The sequence below is a fragment of the Excalfactoria chinensis genome, chromosome 4, assembly GCF_039878825.1.
Source record: "Excalfactoria chinensis isolate bCotChi1 chromosome 4, bCotChi1.hap2, whole genome shotgun sequence".
Classification (NCBI taxonomy): domain Eukaryota; kingdom Metazoa; phylum Chordata; class Aves; order Galliformes; family Phasianidae; genus Excalfactoria; species Excalfactoria chinensis.
Window position 1 is genome coordinate 80325944 of NC_092828.1, and position 17707 is coordinate 80343650.

A 17707-nucleotide genomic window follows, 5' to 3' on the forward strand; every position below is an offset into this window, starting at 1 on the left:
ATGAAGCGGGGGTCTTTCCCACCGCTGCCACGGGGTCCGTTCCTCCGCCCGCTTCCCTTCCCTTCTGCATGTGCGGCAGCGCCTGCAGTACCGGATTCCGTTCAGCAGGGGGCAGCGGTGAGGACCGCAGCGCTAGCCACGCGCTGAGCGGTTAGGATGAGAGACGCTCCCTCCACTAATTCGCCCGTCATTGCTGAGGGCGGTGGGAGAAAGAAAGCGTGACGTGAAGGAAAATTTTATTAAAAAGCATCGTACAGAGAAGTTAACAGGTTAATCCCGGCCAGAGGAACAAATTAACACAGAAACCACTGAAACACTCCAGGTATCTTTAAAACACCTAAAAGCTAAAAGAAAACTCTACTTCGAGGGACGTAGCAAGCCATAAAATAAGCAAAAGCACTTTCTGTTCTTCATTTGAACTGCTCGTACAGCCCTGCCTTCTTAAATAGCCTGGTGACCAGAACAGCATGCCAGCAGCTATTCATTTAAAAGCAGGTAATGAAACTTGAAGCCACGTGCACTGTTTAGAAAGCCAAAGTTAAATTCATTAACTGCAATTATTAGAATTTGGCTTCCATTTTCTTTATACATCATGGAGTCCTTGGCAGTCAAGTTTTAGTAACTGAATATTTTTTATAGTAAAGCCATTTTACACAGTAAAATGTTTTCACCCTTTTCATGTGAACATTGGGTGGTGGGGATAGGGAGACGCTTGTGAACTCTTTCCCATTTGGCTGCAGAAGAACAGGACTGCACCATTCAGGGTAGATGAAAAACTGGGGAAGGACCCTGGAAACCAACTACAGCAAATCCTGGGATTCTGTTGCCACTTGTATATATGTGGAAAGGGAATGACGGGGGTCAAACCATGGGTTAGAAATATAAAAGTCTTCTAAAGGATTCAGGGTTAAAACAGCCTCTTGGCATATGTGGCAAGGGTTTCTTTGTGGCTATTAAGATAATTTAACCTGAATATGAATGAATTTAAGTGAAGAAATATCCTGAAAGAACTTTAGGTACAATGAAGTGGCCATTTTTGCTTCAGAGAGCAGAAATACCATAGTTTCATAGTAAAAACCGTTCTTCAGACAGCTGCCTCCTCTGACAGAGCAAGAAATCGATATTGTCTCTGAAGTCTCTGAAGAAAGCTGTCTGAGAGGAAAGCACCAAGGCTGTCACCAGAGGAGCTCTTCAGCTTTCCTTAGAGAACTGCCTGCCAGATAACAGATTACTACTTCCCCAAGAAGATGCTTCTCTCCATCCCTCTGCCCCGAACACCCTTTAACGTACAACATGGATTTTTGTCTCATTGGAAGAGTTTGACTCTTTCTCAACCAAAACTCACTTTTCGTATGACTGAACTTGAGAAAGGATGTGCAAACAGATTTATAAACTGAAATACGTGATTGACAGAAATACAAGATGTCATATACATATTATTTTGTTTTTTTTCCTTTTTTAAAAATAACAAAACCTTGTTCAACACAAGGGCACAAGAGACTAGTTTAAAACAAAAGCAATAATACTAAACTGTCATACAAAATTAGGAAATGGGGCATTCTTAAGCATGCTCCAGTCTAGACCTCTAGAGATCCCCAAGAAATAAAGAACCTGGCAAAGCAATAGTGAAATAAGAACAGCTAGGACTAACTCCCATCTATTTCAGGACTGTAAATCAGTCTACACTTCTACACACACTACTTCATTGCAAGCCATTCACTCATTCTTCAATGTCACTAGTTCTTAAATTTAAGAATATCTATCACAAAAGTATGCTGCTTTAATGCATGCAGATTGAAGAAGTCCATATGATAGTCTTCAACCCTTTGTATATCCTCCTTTAATCTCAACAGGAATTGCTCTGAGCAAGGTGTAGAGCATACAGTCTCTCTGACATATAAAACCAGAACACAGCTTGTGTTAGGAAATATGCATAGAGAGTTGGGGCACTACTGCCATGTGGTAAAGGAAGCATCAGGTCACACCATCTTCCATCATCACTAACTCCCAGTGAACAACCTTAGGTAACAGAGCTTTCAGAATTCATTCTTTACATCTTTTCAGTGGCATATAGTCCACATTCTGCCTGCCCTGCTTATAGATATTTATTTGGTTATGAAACATTAAAATGGGAGAATACTGACTGAGCTTGGCATAAATTATAGGACTACAGTCAATAAAATACTTGTGTATTTTATGTCAGAGTTCAGAAATTAATGGCAATATATGTGACTTGGACAGCAAAATCGTTTTGTGTGAATTTATACAGTTCCCACCATATGGAATAGTTCTGACCAGCGACTCAGGGCTTCATTCTTCTTTTTTAACAAGCAAATTTCCCCAATATCACAATGCTAGTATAGTAGTAGAAGAAAACTTGGTCTAAAATTAAAGGGAGGGAGGGGGGTAGGAGGGGGACACACAAATGCAAACAGGAACTCCCTGTCTCCTGAAGTTAGTGAAAATAATATAGAGTTCCAAAGATCAACTATGTTGGTGACAAAACTAGAATTAGAAATAGCTAAGTTGTGAAGTCCAAGCTCCATAGTTGGGTTGCTACTACTCTCCCTGTGGGAGAAACTGTTATGTGAGATGAAAACAGATACAGGCAGGTACCTACAGGATTCTGCAGTCAGGATTCTTCTGGTACACATGCAGAGAAAGTAGAAAACATGGGCTGAAATAAAACTAATTTCAAAATGGCTTATTAAAAGATAAAACAATACGAAGTTTTGGTTAGGGGAAAAAAAAGAACAAGACACAAAAACACAACAGCTCTGGTGAACTGCATGATTTTTAAGTTGGCACTGTTCTCAGTACATGTTATTGAACTTCCCTGTAATCCAGTCAAGGATATGTCTGCCAAAAGAGATTTTTGCTGTAGAATCCAGAAAGAGGAGCCGTGCAGAATGGCTGCTGTTGCAGTCTGTGGACATATTGGATTTATCTTAGAGCCTAGAAGGACCACTAGTGTATTCATTTCAGTTTTCCGACTGCTGAAAATAAGACCACCTTATCATGTGCGAAGCTTTATCATCTTGTCATTTTTAGTTAATTCATACACAGCCTATGACTGGATCCCTTTTCCAAACTTTAAGCCAAATTTGATTGAAAGTACAGTCAAACTCCAGTAAATCAAAATTCACTTGTGTCCTTAGTGCACTGATTTCTTGTATAAACAGTTTTTCCTGTGAATTAAAAAAGAAAAGGGAAAAACACACAATATTTGATACCTAAGGCTATGCTTGGAAAATAAATTGTTCGTTAGTAACACAAACCAACCATTTTTTTCTGCCTTTCAAATGGTCTCCTGTTATCAGAAGAAGACTGAATAATCTTTTAGTAACATCTACCTTTAAAAAGTCAACTATTTGAAAGGGTTGGTAATAGCAGGACAAGGGGAAATGGCTTTAAATTGAAGGAGGAAAGATTTAGTTTGAATGTCAGGGGGAAGTTCTTCACAGAGAGAGTGGTGAGGTGCTGGCACAGGCTGCCCAGAGAGGCTGTGGATGCCCTTTCCATCCCTGGAGGTGTTCATGGCCAGGTTGGATGGGGCCTGGGCAGCCTGGGCTGGTATTAAATGTGGAGGTTGGTGGCCCTGCATGTGGCAGGGAGGGTGGAGCTTCATAATCCTTGAGGTCCCTTCCAATCCAAGCCATTCTATAATTCTATGAAAAACAGGACATAAAAGTATCTGTGGTAATTGCATTTGGCCAATAAGCATAGCCTGATACCTAGGATAAGAATAAGAATTAAGAAAAATTCTATATTGCTTAGGAATCCAAAAAAATAGAATGATAGAAACATTAAACTGTAGCACCATTAATAATTATTTTCCTAAAACATCCTAAGAATCAGAACAAAATTAAAACAGAACAGGAACATTGTGCTTACGTTGCATTGATAGAAAACAATAGGTTGGTTGTACTTGTGTCTGTACTTCAGTAAAGTCTGGCCACATTTACAGTTCTACTGGAATGGTATTGGAAAAGGTCACACTTTGCTCAGCAGTCTTCTGAGTTTCATTCGTCCTGTTTCCTTTTGGGCTTTTTGGGATTCCGAGATCGACTTTTTGCTTTGCAAAGCGGGCATATTGGTGCATTCCGATGTATTTGTTGGTGACAGGACAAACAGGCCTGAAATGCAACATTGCAGCCTTTCGTTATAAACATTTAGAGTGGCACTGATAAATTAGTTATTGGGTATCATATTCTAAGATACAGTACAGAAAAAAAATAACACAGACTTCTTGCTTTCAAAGGCCAATTTGGATTTTCAGATCTCTGAAAAACAAAGCCAACTGAAAAAGAAGACATCTCATTGAAGTGAAGCTACAAGTCAGCAAACGTGCTTCAAGCTTGAATTTAAATTTTCAGCATGAAATTTTTTTATTATTACCATTATTTTTAAGCTTTTTACATGTTTTAAAGATGTCTATGTGAGTAACATCTCACTGAGTCAGAAGTTAAAGCTGACTGCAGTTCCACAGAATTCAAGGCAGAGAGGTGGTTAGATGAATTCTACATATTCAACACAAGATACAGCAGTCTACTGTTTTGTTTCATACTAAACCCTTTAACTTCCATTTGAATGCAGCATATTGCTCTCAGAAAGGTTTTTGCTAACCTAACCCTAAACTTGAAGTACCATGAAGTACATAACTATGAAATTTACTTACCTCAGTTTAACCCGTCAATCAGTGAATCTTTGAAACCTGATTGGGATAGATACCCCTATAGAATTACTTCTTTCTTTTTTTTTAACTGACCACAGATAGAGCTGAGCATAACTGTTGATGATAGTACACCTCCCTTAAGTGCTTATGGTTAGTTTGAATTAATCCATACATTAGTCTTTTATTGCTATGGAGTGTCTTGGGTCATAAACTAGTCAAATAAAGCAGAGCCTTGTCCCTAGTCCTCGATGAGTTTAAGTCAACTAGGGTTGCTACTGATTTGAGCCTCTACAGAAAGGATCAGAATCAGAGCACATTGTTTTTCCTTTTTGTAAATACTGATCAAGTTTACAAGCACTGCATATTCCAGTGACACAAAAGAAAAAAAAAACAGCACATTCAATTTCCTAACCTTCATTGGAGGTGGCTGTTGTCTGAACGTTGCTGTCTGTCTGGTATCTTGCTTCCTAGCCACCTGCAGTTGTTGGGCAGCTGCCGCAGCTGCAGCCAGAGACTCTGGGATGGGAGGCTCCTGTGGTTCTGTCTGCCATTCTGCTTTCTGCTTTTCAAAGTAGCTAGACCAATAAATAAATAAATAATTAAAAATAAGCACCTTCTGGACTACGCCATTATTATGGAAAGATTTGTGTTAAAGTACAATGGTTTGTATTTCCATGTTACGTTCTTCCAGTAGAGTCAAATTGCCTACATTTAGACACATTTAGTCTGCAAATATAATTGTTAGTATTTTCCTCTGCATTTGTACATATCAGAAAGATTTCAGAAGAATGGCAACGACTCTAAGTTTCTAATGCATCTTGATTTATAACTGAATATAAATCTAATAGGCTATAAAATGAATAATGCACATACTTAATGTTTAATAGTGTTAGATTCACTTCTGAAAACCTATGCTTATACTTCATTCTGTTGAAGTTAATATTTTAATATAATAGATGCATAAATACTTTGTAGTGTCTAGCTGCTTTCAATGGAAAACTATTTCTGAACAAATCCAATGCCTCTCAAGTCCTTTCTTCCATCTGCCAACAAAAATAAAATGGCAAAATAATCAGTAGAATCAAAAAATGGTGTAAAGTCTGACAGCTTTAGAGACTTACTCAAGGGACAGTTTCTCTTCTTCCTCACATAAATCTGGCAGCCTCTGCAAGCCCAGTGTCATTCGCAGAGCATCCACATGCTCCTTTAGAGGTTTGTACTCCTCATGCAGGCGACGAGTTGATTCCAAGAGTTTATTGAGATCATTCTCAGACTGCTTGATAGTATTCTCCATCTGAAACAGAAGGATAAATATGTTTTTAAAAGGACAATTCTTTCAATAGCTCTCTGAGCAAAGAAACTGTGTCAAAAAGAAAAGCTATTTCTCACCCAAGTTGGAAAAGACAGAAAACAACACAATAGCGAAGCAAAGAGTTTTGGTTAGGAGTTAATTAGCAAGCTAAAAAAAGTTTCCTGCTCCTCTTACTGCAGTAAATGGAAAAAGAGGCAGAAAAAGACCATGTTAGAGAAAAGAAAGAGAGGATGAAACTTACTGAGAAAAGTTACACAACTGGGTAGAGGAACAGAAACTTTCATGTGCATAGCTCGTACTTGCTTGTAATGTGAGAATGTTTTGTCTGTGGTGCAAAGCATAGATACCTTCAGAGCTAAAATTCATGGTACAGTCAGGTCAGTGCCCTAAAATAATGAACTTAGCCCTTCTAGTTGACCAATATTCCTTCTTTATAAGCTGTTTTTCTCTTATTTGTATTAACTCCTTTCAGACTGGTCCTTCTTACTGTACTGAGGTAATGTCTTGTGGTTCCACTCAGTGATGAAGATCAGCTCTTTTTGTAACAGCTTCACAAATATCACACATTTTCCCAAAATATCTTTTCTTCCAAAACAACAACAACAACAACATAAAAAAAAACAGTCAAAAATCCCAACTAGCTGCCTCTAGCTGATAAATGAGAAAAGACTAAAAGAATCATTTTCTGCCAGAAACTGCCAGAATGAAGTTACTTTGACTACTGGTGACATTCTACAATGGTCATCTTCATCCAAATACCTTCCATGCCAACATCGTAACATACCTCAGGCAAAGCAGACAGGGAACAAAAAAAAAGATTTCCTATATTAAATTTACTTTGTAGGATCCTAGAATGGCATTGTGTTCTAAAGTGCTGATAATTGTACCGGTAATTGTACACTGACATGTAATTCTACAACTTGCAGCCTTATTCACATACAACTGTCATAGACTGTCTGCACCTGGACTGCTGCATACCACATTAATATCAGCATGAATCAGACGCAGCTCCTCCACATGTGCCATCTTCTCTTGCAAAAGCAGGTCCATTTCTTGTTTGTATTCTTTCAGGTGCCTCTCCTCAGACTCCAGGGCTTCAAACTCTGCTTTTAGTCGTGCCTTTATTTTTTCCATCTGTAAAGTCTTATTCCTGGATCACAAAAATAATTACAAATACAGAGGGACAGCAGTAAGTAATGGTAAAATATTTTTGTGAGGCGTCATGTTGTAGGTGAATGAACATACAAAGCAGGCATCAGTAATAGACATGGGTGAAAAATAACACCTATCGAGTACCTCCCATATATTTGCAAATGTTTCTGCACACATCCTGCATTCTGGTTTGTTTTTTATTTATCCTTAAGAAGCAGAACAAAATACTGCTGTCATGATCCAGCAGTTGTCCAGTTTGCTGAGCAGAGCAAACAGCATGTTCTTGCTCTTGGTCACATTCACAACGTGTTAGTTATTTTTTCTGTACCAGAGGTCAGAATACAACATGCCATAACCAATAAGTCAACAACAGTTCAGCATTTATAAGAACAGCCTACAATATCACTTTTCAAACACGTAATAAAGACTTCTGGGATCCCTTGCTTCACCTTGTGTGAATCAAACAAGAATGCAGAATTCCTTTCTAGTCACATAACACCTACTACATCGATCTCCAGATTTGTTTTCAAGTTCACTACACAGCAGACTTCCTATGGACACAATGTAAGAAAGGGCAGGGGAAAAGGGAGTTTGTGTATTGTATTTCAGTTTCCTCATCCTCACGCAACGTGGAGCAAGTTTGATTCAATTTCAACATGAAGAGCAAAGATGACTAGAATGTACTCTGTAGATTACAAGGAGTGGACTTCCAGATGAGCAGTAAAAGCTAAGAACAAGGATTTCACACCAATCCTGTTTCTTCTCATTCCAACAAAATTTTAGAGCTAGTCTGAGTGCTAGTCTTTAAAGTACATGGCAGACATCTATAATAGATTATTTTCTTTGACCAGAGCTTCCCCTCTGTCACCCTTCTTCTTGGGAACACTCACATTGTGACTGTGAATCCTCTCAGTCCCCTTGCTCCTGTTTTCCCAATTAGCCTCAATTGGTGCAACATATGCTTATGCCCCAAGTTTTTGCAACCTTTTTATTGACTGCCTGAGACATCACTGAGACACCACAAGGAATCGGCACAACAGGCTTCCACCACTTGCTGAAGACCAAGGCAGAAAGCTTGGTCAGTCCCTGGGACAACCAGCTGTGGTCATCTATTCCAAGAATTACAGCTCCAGACGTTCCCTCTCTTACTTCAGGAGCTTATGAAGCTACAGTAGATAAAAACAGTATCATAAATAACTTTTTTATGGTGGATATCAGGAAGATTTTTTTCTCAGATAAAGTGGTTAGGTATTGGACTAGGTAGCCCAGGGAAGTGGTGTAGTCACCCACTCTGGAGGTGTTCAAGGAAAGGGTAGATGGTTTAGCAGGCAACATGGTGGGGTAGACAGCTGGACTAATTCCAACCTTCGAAACTTGATTAGGAATCAAAAGTAGGGTGAAGATGACATGTCACACAGCTAGAGGAGGAGATCACCTAAATATGTAAAGTTTCTTAAAATATACACAGTATGTTTTTAAAAAGAAACCTTTGAACAAAACCAAGCTGCACTTATACATACCCAATATTTACAGGGATTTATGGACAAAGATTTATTTAGCAAGTTGTTTTTTTTTGTTTTGTTTTTTTTTTTTCATTTGCTGTACAGCAATACTTACTATAAATATTGAAGTTATACTCATAAAAGAGGTCATTGCTTTCCTCCATTTTAAATGTGGAAATACCCCATTAAAAGTATAATCTAAACATTTACACTTGTTTTCACCAGACACCATTTATTTAAAACACTCATTTATTAGTGGCAGCTTTGATTGCTGAAACTAGGAGGATTTGTTTCGAGTTTCCACTCTTGTGTTTATGACACGCATTCACCTAACGGGATGGAAACAGATTACCTTCCACACTGTTACTAGGCATGGGCAGCTATCCTCTGCCAAACTGCTACACTAAATGAATTACAGGGGATTATTTCAGTTCAAATGATTAACTTTTAGTATTAGGAAAGAAAAAGTGCACATTATTAAAGCCCCTTATATTAGCATCAGGTAACAGGCAATGACACTCTGAAACAAAAACCAATATTGTGATTTCTATACTGCCTAATAAATTCTGCCCTCTTGTTCTTTGCCCTTTTATTTAAGTTCTTCGACTGCAAAGATAACAGTAGTAATTTGTGTCCCAATATGACATTAAGCAGTGAAGCTGGCATCTGCTGTGGATAAGTTCACACACACTCTCTGATCTTCTCCTGGTCAGAACACTAGGGTCCAGTCTTTACACATTTGCTTAATTTTACAGCTAGGATTAAGTTAACTTACTTAATGCATGTCAATAAGTATGTGCAGATACATCTGGACTGGGGGCTTACACTTTTACTGACAGCAGTAATTCCATGCTAATTGTATATATTTGTACACATCCAGGAAAGTAGGTTTTCAGAATCAGATTCCAGGATTCCATCAAACACATTTGGCGAGCCAGCCAGGAGCCTGTGGATACAGGAAAAAAGATGTCTTTCTTATGGAATATGTTTAATTGGTTCAAGGGGGAGAAGGTCACCCCCTTAGGAAAGGGGCAAATCCCTGGATTCACGGGATCCCCATATTTCCAAGTTGCAACTATTGTTGAACAATGGGGTCCTTTACAAGTGGTGGGCAATATCATGTTCGACAGCCCCGACATGGTAAAATTTTCTGCGGGGATGAGGGACCTAATATTGCAACAAGCTCCCTCACATATGTATGGAACATTAGTTTCCATATTAAATTCATTAGTGGCTTCGGAAGCAGCAGTTCCACAAGCTGCTCAATTGGTAGCGGATCTGGGGGAGACAGAGCGTTTACAAACTAAGTGCAATAGTAGGGTAATAGAAGATGCTGAGGTCTTTCCAGTAACTTGAACTAGGAGACCAGCCCTGCGAACCCCTCAGTTGGGACCCATAAGAGTGTCCCAAAAACAAATGTTTAATGATCTTCTTTGGGCAGGCGTTCAATTTACAAAAATTGATCGTCAGCCCAACCATATTCTCCTTCAGCTGTGGAAGCAGCTGAAGAATGAACAAAAATTCCAAAACTACCCTAAAAGACCAATGGTAAGAATTATAGAACGACAGCCAACAGTAACTTGGAACTTGGAGGATTTCATTGTTCCCAGTAGAAAAAAGAAACTGCCTCAAGTGTCTCGGGTCACGATACCTGAGACATCAGAGGTAAAAGATTTGAATCTAGCCCAGTTCATGGCATGATGAGGGATGTCAGTCCTCCTAGGACCTCCAGATGGGACCGGAGACCCTATGTAGAACTAACAATATATTGGTCCCGGAAGAATATACAAAAAGTTATGGCCCTAGTGGATACTGGGCCAGAAACATCTATAATATATGGAGACCCAACAAAATTCAAAGGCAATAGAGTGATGATTGGAGGCTTTGGGGGACAGACCATTCCAGTCACCCAAACCTGGGTAAAACTGGGGGTTGGGCGCCTCCCACCATGGGAGTATAAGGTATCCATTGCCCCAATTCCAGAGTATATATTGGGGATTGATATCTTGTGGGGCTTGGCTCTCCACACAACGGTGGGAGAATTTCAGCTCTGACAGAGATGCATTAGTATCCAAGCAATACAGACAATATTGAGAGGCCATGCAAAACATGAGCCTATTTGTCTGCCGAAGCCACGCCAGATTACTAATGTAAAACAATGCAGACTCCCAGGTGGGCAGGATGAAATAACAAAGATGGTGCAGGAGTTAGAGAAAGTAGGTATTATAAGACCTGCACATAGCCCACACAACTTCCCAATATGGCCAGTGCAAAAGCTGGATGAAACATGGAGAATGACAGTAGATTATAGAGAACTGAATAAGGTCACGCCGCCCATTCATGCGGCCGTACCCAATATTGCCTCCCTAATGGACACACTAAGCAGAGAAATTAAAACATACCACTGTGTCCTAGACTTAGCAAATGCATTCTTCAGTATTCCAATCAGTGAAGAATCATAAGATCAGTTTGCATTTACATGGGAAGGCAGGCAGTGGACTTTCCAGGTCCTACCACAACGGTATGTGCATTCTCCCACCTATTGTCATAATTTAGTGGTGTGTGATCTGGCTAATTGGGAAAAGCCGGATAATGTCAATTTATATCATTATATTGATGATCTCCTGTTAACATCCGATTCATTAGAGGCGGTGGGACAAGCAGCAGATTTGTTGACAGCTTATCTGCAGAAAAGAGGGTGGGCTATAAACCTACAGAAGGTGCAAGGTCCAGGGTTATCTGTGAAATTCCAGGAAGTAGTTTGGTCTGGGAAAATCAAAGTACTACCCAGCGCGGTAGTAGATAAGGTCCAGGCATTTCCAGTCCCTACGACACCGAAGCAGCTGCAAGAATTTTTGGGTATATTGGGGTATTGGCGCTCCTTTATACCTTATTTAGCACAGCTACTGAGGCCATTGTACAAACTTACTAAGAAGGGTCAGTCATGGGACTGGGGGAAGGTAGAACAGGATGCTTTCCAACAGGCAAAACTGGCAGTTAAACAAGCTCAAGCATTGGGTATATTTGACCCTACCCTCCCTGCTGAATTAGATGTTCATGTTACCCAGGATGGTTTTGACTGGGGCCTGTGGCAACGCCAGAGTTCTGTTCGAGCCCCCATTGGATTTTGGTCTCAGGTTTGGCACGGAGCAGAGGAAAGATACAGCATGATTGAGGAACGGTTATTGGCTGCCTATTCAGCGTTACAAGCAGTAGAGCCAATAACACAAACAGCAGAAGTCATAGTTAAAACTACGTTACCAATCCAGGGGTGGGTAAGGGATTTGACCCACCTTCCTAAGACAGGGGTGGCCCAAGCACAAATGGTAGCACGATGGGTTGCCTATCTGAGCCAGAGAAGTAGCCTGTCTTCATCTCCACTTAAAGAACTACAGAAAATCCTAGGCCCAGTGATGTATCACAGTGATGCACCAAAAGAACTGATGGTCACTCCACCAGAGAAGAGTCCCGTTCAGGAAGAAAGATATCCTATTCCTGAAGATGCCTGGTATACGGATGGATCCAGCAAAGGCAACCCAAGTAAGTGGCGAGCGATAGCATACCATCCCTCTACTGAGACAATCTGGTTTGATGAGGGGGATGGTCAGAGCAGCCAATGGGCAGAATTGCGAGCCGTGTGTATGGTTATAACTAAAGAACCTGGTGACAGTATTCTGAATATCTGTACAGATAGTTGGGCTGTGTACCAGGGGCTTACTCTGTGGATTACGCATTGGGCTACCCAGGAATGGACCATCCACGCCCGACCGATTTGGGGTAAAGACATGTGGGTAGACATTTGGAATACAGTCAAACACAGGACAGTACGTGTCTACCATGTCTCTGGTCATCAACCCCTGCAGTCACCAGGAAACGATGAAGCTGACACACTGGCCCAAATCCGATGGATTGAGAACTCACAATCCGAAAATGTTGCCCGTTGGTTACATCAGGAACTACAGCATGCTGAACAAAAGATAATGTGGCAGCCGCTAAAGCATGGGGGCTGCCTGTACAACTATCTGATATTGTCCGAGTGTGTCAGGATTGCGACGCTTGCTTAAAGATGAGACCAAGACCGTTGCCCGAAACAACATCCCACATTGTTAGAGGATACAGTCCTCTTCAAAGATGGCAGGTTGATTACATTGGGCCCCTCCCTCGGTCTGAGGGGGCAAGATATGCCCTGACCTGCGTCTACACCGTAAGTGGACTGCTGCAAGCCTATCCAGTGCCAAAAGCAAATCAGGTGTATACCATCAAGGCACTTACTAAATTGATGTCTACCTATGGGACACCTCAAGTTATCGAGAGTGACCAAGGGACTCATTTTACTGGTGCGATGATACAGCACTGGGCAGAAGAAAACAACATTGAATGGCGATTCCACCTACCATACAACACAACAGTGGCAGACCTTATTGAACATTACAGTGGTATCCTCAAGGCTTCCTGAAGACAGACTCCCAGTCTCTGCAGGGGTGGACAAAAAGACTATACGAAACCCTGCGGGACCTGAATGAAAGGCCTCGAGATGGCAGACCCAGTGCCCTAAAAATACTGCAAACTATATGGGCCTCCCCTCTTAGGATCCAAATTATGGGTACTGATAATCAGGTAAGACCACAGGTTGGTAATGAAAATAATCTTCTGCTCCCTGCCCCTGAGAATTCAGAATCAGGAATCCATAAGATAAATTGGCCCTGGAAGGTGCAGGTAGGACCCAAATGGTGTGGCCTACTTGCACCTTGGGGGAGATTATTGGAGGTGGGGGTTCAGTAACCCTCTTGGTGGTAGGTACATGGCGTACTGACATTGTGGTCAATACTCCGATCTTCATTGCTAAAGGGACACCTATCATGTCCCTATGGCAGATTAAGACTCCTCCTCTGGTGCCAGATAGTTATACAGCCACAGATATCTTGCCAGAGGGTATGGTATCAGCAGCTGGGGCATAATCTGGTACAAGCATAAGTACTGACCCAAGATAAGAATACGGCCTGTATCTTGCCTTGGAGGGTGGACCTTCCCCTCCTAGTACCCTTGAAACATTTGTATTACTCCCCTTAGACTCTAAGCCTCTAGAACCATCAGAGGATGTTTCGTTTGGACTGATGAAATGCAGATAGACTTGCACCTTAAGATGGCTTGTCTCCAGTAACATCTATCAAGCACTGGCCCATGGAAGATTGTGAACATCCATCCAATCATCATCCGAATTACATCAACATTCATTGCGATGGGAAATTGTATCAGTGTCACGTTGGGTCTCTGTAATAAGGGAAAACTCACCTAATTATTGGTTCATGCTGTGAAGGGGTGGAGCGTATGGGAAATCGGTAATCACAGCCTGAACCTCTGATTAATCAGCTGAGGCAAATGTTGGGTCAGCTGCGGGAGCACAGGTGAGAGTAATGTAGCTGTGCTCCCAGAAGGGATGGAGCTTGACTCCACCTCCTCTAAGACCTCATTTAAGGGCTGATCCCCACTGAGGCAGCTCCCCAGTGAAGGCTGCCCCAGCTTTTCCAGATGAGGCATCGACATAGGTGAGTTTTCCTTTGCATATAACCTTTGAATATTTACCATCATCTTTGTTAACATCTTTATACTAGCCACCCTTACAAATGTAAAAGAACATATCTGAGTAGAAAAGCACTGTTCTTACTCTGCAAAGCAGGTACTATCCCAGCTTTCCCTACATGTAGTCTTGGAATGCTAGACACATGAATATTTTTGCCTGATATTTGTTCATCTTCATGGTATAGCACGAAAACAGCGAAGGTCCATACACTGTTGCCTTCTTCACCTCATTACATGGGTAAAGAGTGCTTATTAGAGGTGCCAGGCAGAAGGACATCCCTAAAGCAACTTTCGTGCAGAGACAGGCAGCAGCTCCTTTGTCCACTGCCTATTCTGCAAACATACCCACCAACAGCCTCTCTTCAGCTGTCATGCTCCAAAACACTTCTTGCCATTTGGACGTTTACCCACCTTCAGCTCCCAGCTTCATTTCAGACTGCTGCCCACACTTTCTTTGTAAGATGTTCTGGCTTTGGATACATTAATTTCTGCTAAATATTGACAGCTTAGGCCTTACTTAGTCCCAAGTCCAAGAATGATTATGTCACACCTAAAGCTTAGAATAACATATCTCTGAGCAAATGATGCCATGAATTGTTGTGTATGATCCCTTCCTCTTTCAATGCATCCTGTTAGATATGCTGTATGGAGAGCACTATATACAAATTCCTGTTGTATCACATTGCACAGAACAGCAGAGCAAGCCAGCTGCCTGCCTTTATTGCAGATCCTCCAGATGATGACAGAAAAAGTCTAGTGCTGGTGTTTCCCTGTTCATCACCACCTCGGCACACAGCTCTGATCATCTCTTCGGAGTGGTAGCCAGAAACAGCAGGTAGGAAGGCTTCTGCTATCTTTCCCTGCCTGTCTTAAGCACTGACTGCTTCACAGGCTCAGACGCTTCCCTCTTCCAGCAGACACACACACTCCACGCTCCCCAACAGGCCGCAATCTTAGAGCAGTACAGCCTCCTCTGCCCTGGCAGCTGAGCAGCCCCACGACCACCCCCGAGTCTCAGCCTCACTGCACTCAGCCGTCCCAGTCCTGCTCAGACGCTTACTCCATGCCATTCCTTGGGGCACACCCATCCTCAGCTTTCCGTGACAACCCCTTCATTTCCCAGCCTGTTAAGGCTCCTGCCGGCGGAGGGAGAATGGTGAGATCGGATGAGGCAAAATAGTAAATTTACAACAGAGAGACCTGGGAAAGAGAAATTATAATCCGAAGAGTTTAAGAGAAAGCATCCACAGCCGAACACCTCTCCCCCAGCTGCACGGGGCTGAATCTGCCTTTCCCACCTACATGCTTTTCCTTGTTATGGTATTAACGAGCTAATTCTCTGGAAACCTACAACCATTGCTGCCGTTTGCTGCACATTCCACTACCATTTCCCAGCTCTAGATGTGCCTTTTCTAACTAGAAAAATGTATTTTTAGCTCTTATCATAAAGCCTGGGGTGGTTTTCTTTCCCTCAGTAGCACAATAGCTACTTTCAGATCGATGCAACTACTTCACTTCCCCGAGGAGAAAGCTGCTTCACGTAACTGATGCAGCACAAAGCAAACATACCTGATCTCCTTGATGCTCTCGAGTTTGCACATGATCTCTTGCTCATCTGCCATACTTTTCACTCCGGATTTAAATCTACTGTGGAATGTACAAAATGCCAGGGGGAAAATAAAAAACACATACAATAGACACAACGTATTCACCCCCTCCTAGCGTATGGTCTCTGAGCCTGTGCGGTAGGCTCTAGTGGGAGCTATGGGACTTAGAGTCCAGCTTCCTCAAACTGCCTAGGCAGACAGTCGGCAGAAAGACTACAACACCCACAATGCAAAGCAGAGCTTCTCCTCATCCTTCTTCCTGCAAGTGCATTTTAAATCAGCTTGTCTCTCCTCCTTACGTCAAAGGTTGTTAGGAGTGCAAAGAGGGAATGAGGTGCCCTCCTTGTCTGTACAATATTAGGCATTTCATTAAAATCATGGAATAAGCGTGAAGGGATTATTTGATGTGATGGTGATTTTGATGTACATTTCCTTCCCTCCTCCCGCTCCCCCCCCTCCCCCCCCCAACGCATGCTATAGCCATTATTACTACTATGCTGTGTTCTTCTAGGTGTTCTGATTTAGGAGAGAATCTGGAGTTCAGTAGAGTTATATCTTGTTCTTTAGAATTTTCTTTTGTATTTCTGCCACTATTTGAAGTATTTTTAGTTTTGAAAAGAAAAACAGTATATGAATGCCAGGATAAATTGATGATTCTTCACAAGTATACCCTAACAATTACCCAGTAGTTTCCCAGTTTTTATGGTCATGCTGGGTTGAAAGATCATTATAACAAGTGAAATCTCAAGGCCTACACAGCAGGGAAAAATGAAAAATGGATCATACAGTCTTCAGCTTAAGTGTGTTTATGTGTACAAGCATTAGTATCATAGTCTAATGAATACACTGGACCACTCATCAGTCAGTAGCATGAGGCCAATGAGTGGGATATATTACCAAACTGTTACATATGAAAGGCAAGTAAAAATGGACATAATGTAGAGGAAAGCAGCAAGACTGGTAAGAGCTTTGGGGAACATGAAATGCACCTATATGTGACAGTGTGGCCAAAGTAACATGGCACTTGCTTGATCTGCTTGAGTCAGGACTTGCGGTCACAGAACTAAATGTCTTGAGTCTGTTGCATACACAGTTGCAGACTAAAGGAAACCCGGTCCCCCTCCCATGTGAATATTTGTGCCTGGAATACTAGCAGACTAGAATATGAGGTAATAAGCAGAACGTGAGCCACAGTAGGGTCATGCTCTGACTCCAGCTCTGAGCAACTCTGGATGGAATAGATGGAGCCTGTAATAACAATAGCTTTCCCCCCTGTAAAAGCTGTTTAAAAAGTTATCATAGTAAATAATCCACTGGTCAGATGAGAAAGAAGTCTACAAATTATTTAATAAACCAAACAGAAAGGTTGGGACAGATTTCAGAAAAAATTTCTGACTACAGTTTTTCAGTAGGAAAGCACATCTGGACAGCAGAGGAGTTTCAGAGTCATTCTTAAGAACTATTTACATAACACTGTTCACATTAACCCAGGTACTGCAGATCCCTGCTTTGAGGCAGGGGTTTTGCAATGATCAGCAATGAGTTACCATTACAAATGTGGCATATAGCCTTCTACAACAGCCTGCTCTTTGTCATCTTTTTTAGTGTCCTTTCAGAGATGGCCAAAAGCCTGGGAACTGGATGAGCTCTCATACACGGACATGAATTCAAGCATCTGTAATAGGTTTTCGTGTTAGAGAAAGCACTCTTGAAAGGGCCAGAAAATTAAAGAATGTGTCACAGAGCAGGACAATCCATCACCAAGAATTACTGAGAATGAGCTAAGGCAGGCAGCCAGGATGGTTGTCTGGAGAAGAGATGAGGTGTGAGATTCATACGGCTTCTTGAAGGGCTGGAAAACAAATCTGAAAAAATACCT

At 41.6% G+C, this 17707-nt stretch overlaps 1 protein-coding gene and 1 long non-coding RNA gene across 5 annotated transcripts; one reads left to right on the plus strand and one right to left on the minus strand.

The window, feature by feature from the left end:
- Positions 1 to 224: 224 nt before the first annotated feature.
- ZC4H2 (zinc finger C4H2-type containing) lies at positions 225 to 16064 on the minus strand. 4 transcript variants are annotated; one of them, XR_011903513.1, is made up of 6 exons: positions 15791 to 16059; positions 6966 to 7137; positions 5797 to 5969; positions 5088 to 5250; positions 3895 to 4136; positions 225 to 3188 (listed from the first exon to the last, which is right to left on the minus strand). XR_011903513.1 is itself a non-coding variant. In XM_072336273.1 (6 exons), the coding sequence occupies exons 3-6, from the start codon at positions 7119 to 7121 to the stop codon at positions 4023 to 4025; spliced, it is 606 nt and encodes a 201-aa protein (XP_072192374.1). In that variant the 5' UTR covers positions 7122 to 7137; positions 9417 to 9587; positions 15791 to 16060; the 3' UTR covers positions 225 to 4022. The 4 variants fall into 4 exon arrangements, 3 of the variants coding, with proteins under 3 accessions (XP_072192374.1, XP_072192373.1, XP_072192375.1); XM_072336273.1 differs by adding an exon at positions 9417 to 9587 and having other exon boundaries at positions 225 to 4136; positions 15791 to 16060; XM_072336272.1 differs by having other exon boundaries at positions 225 to 4136.
- LOC140252013 (uncharacterized) lies at positions 14151 to 15732 on the plus strand. The gene is made up of 3 exons (XR_011903514.1): positions 14151 to 14187; positions 14949 to 15056; positions 15136 to 15732. It is a non-coding gene; the product is annotated as an uncharacterized lncRNA (long non-coding RNA).
- Positions 16065 to 17707: the final 1643 nt, after the last annotated feature.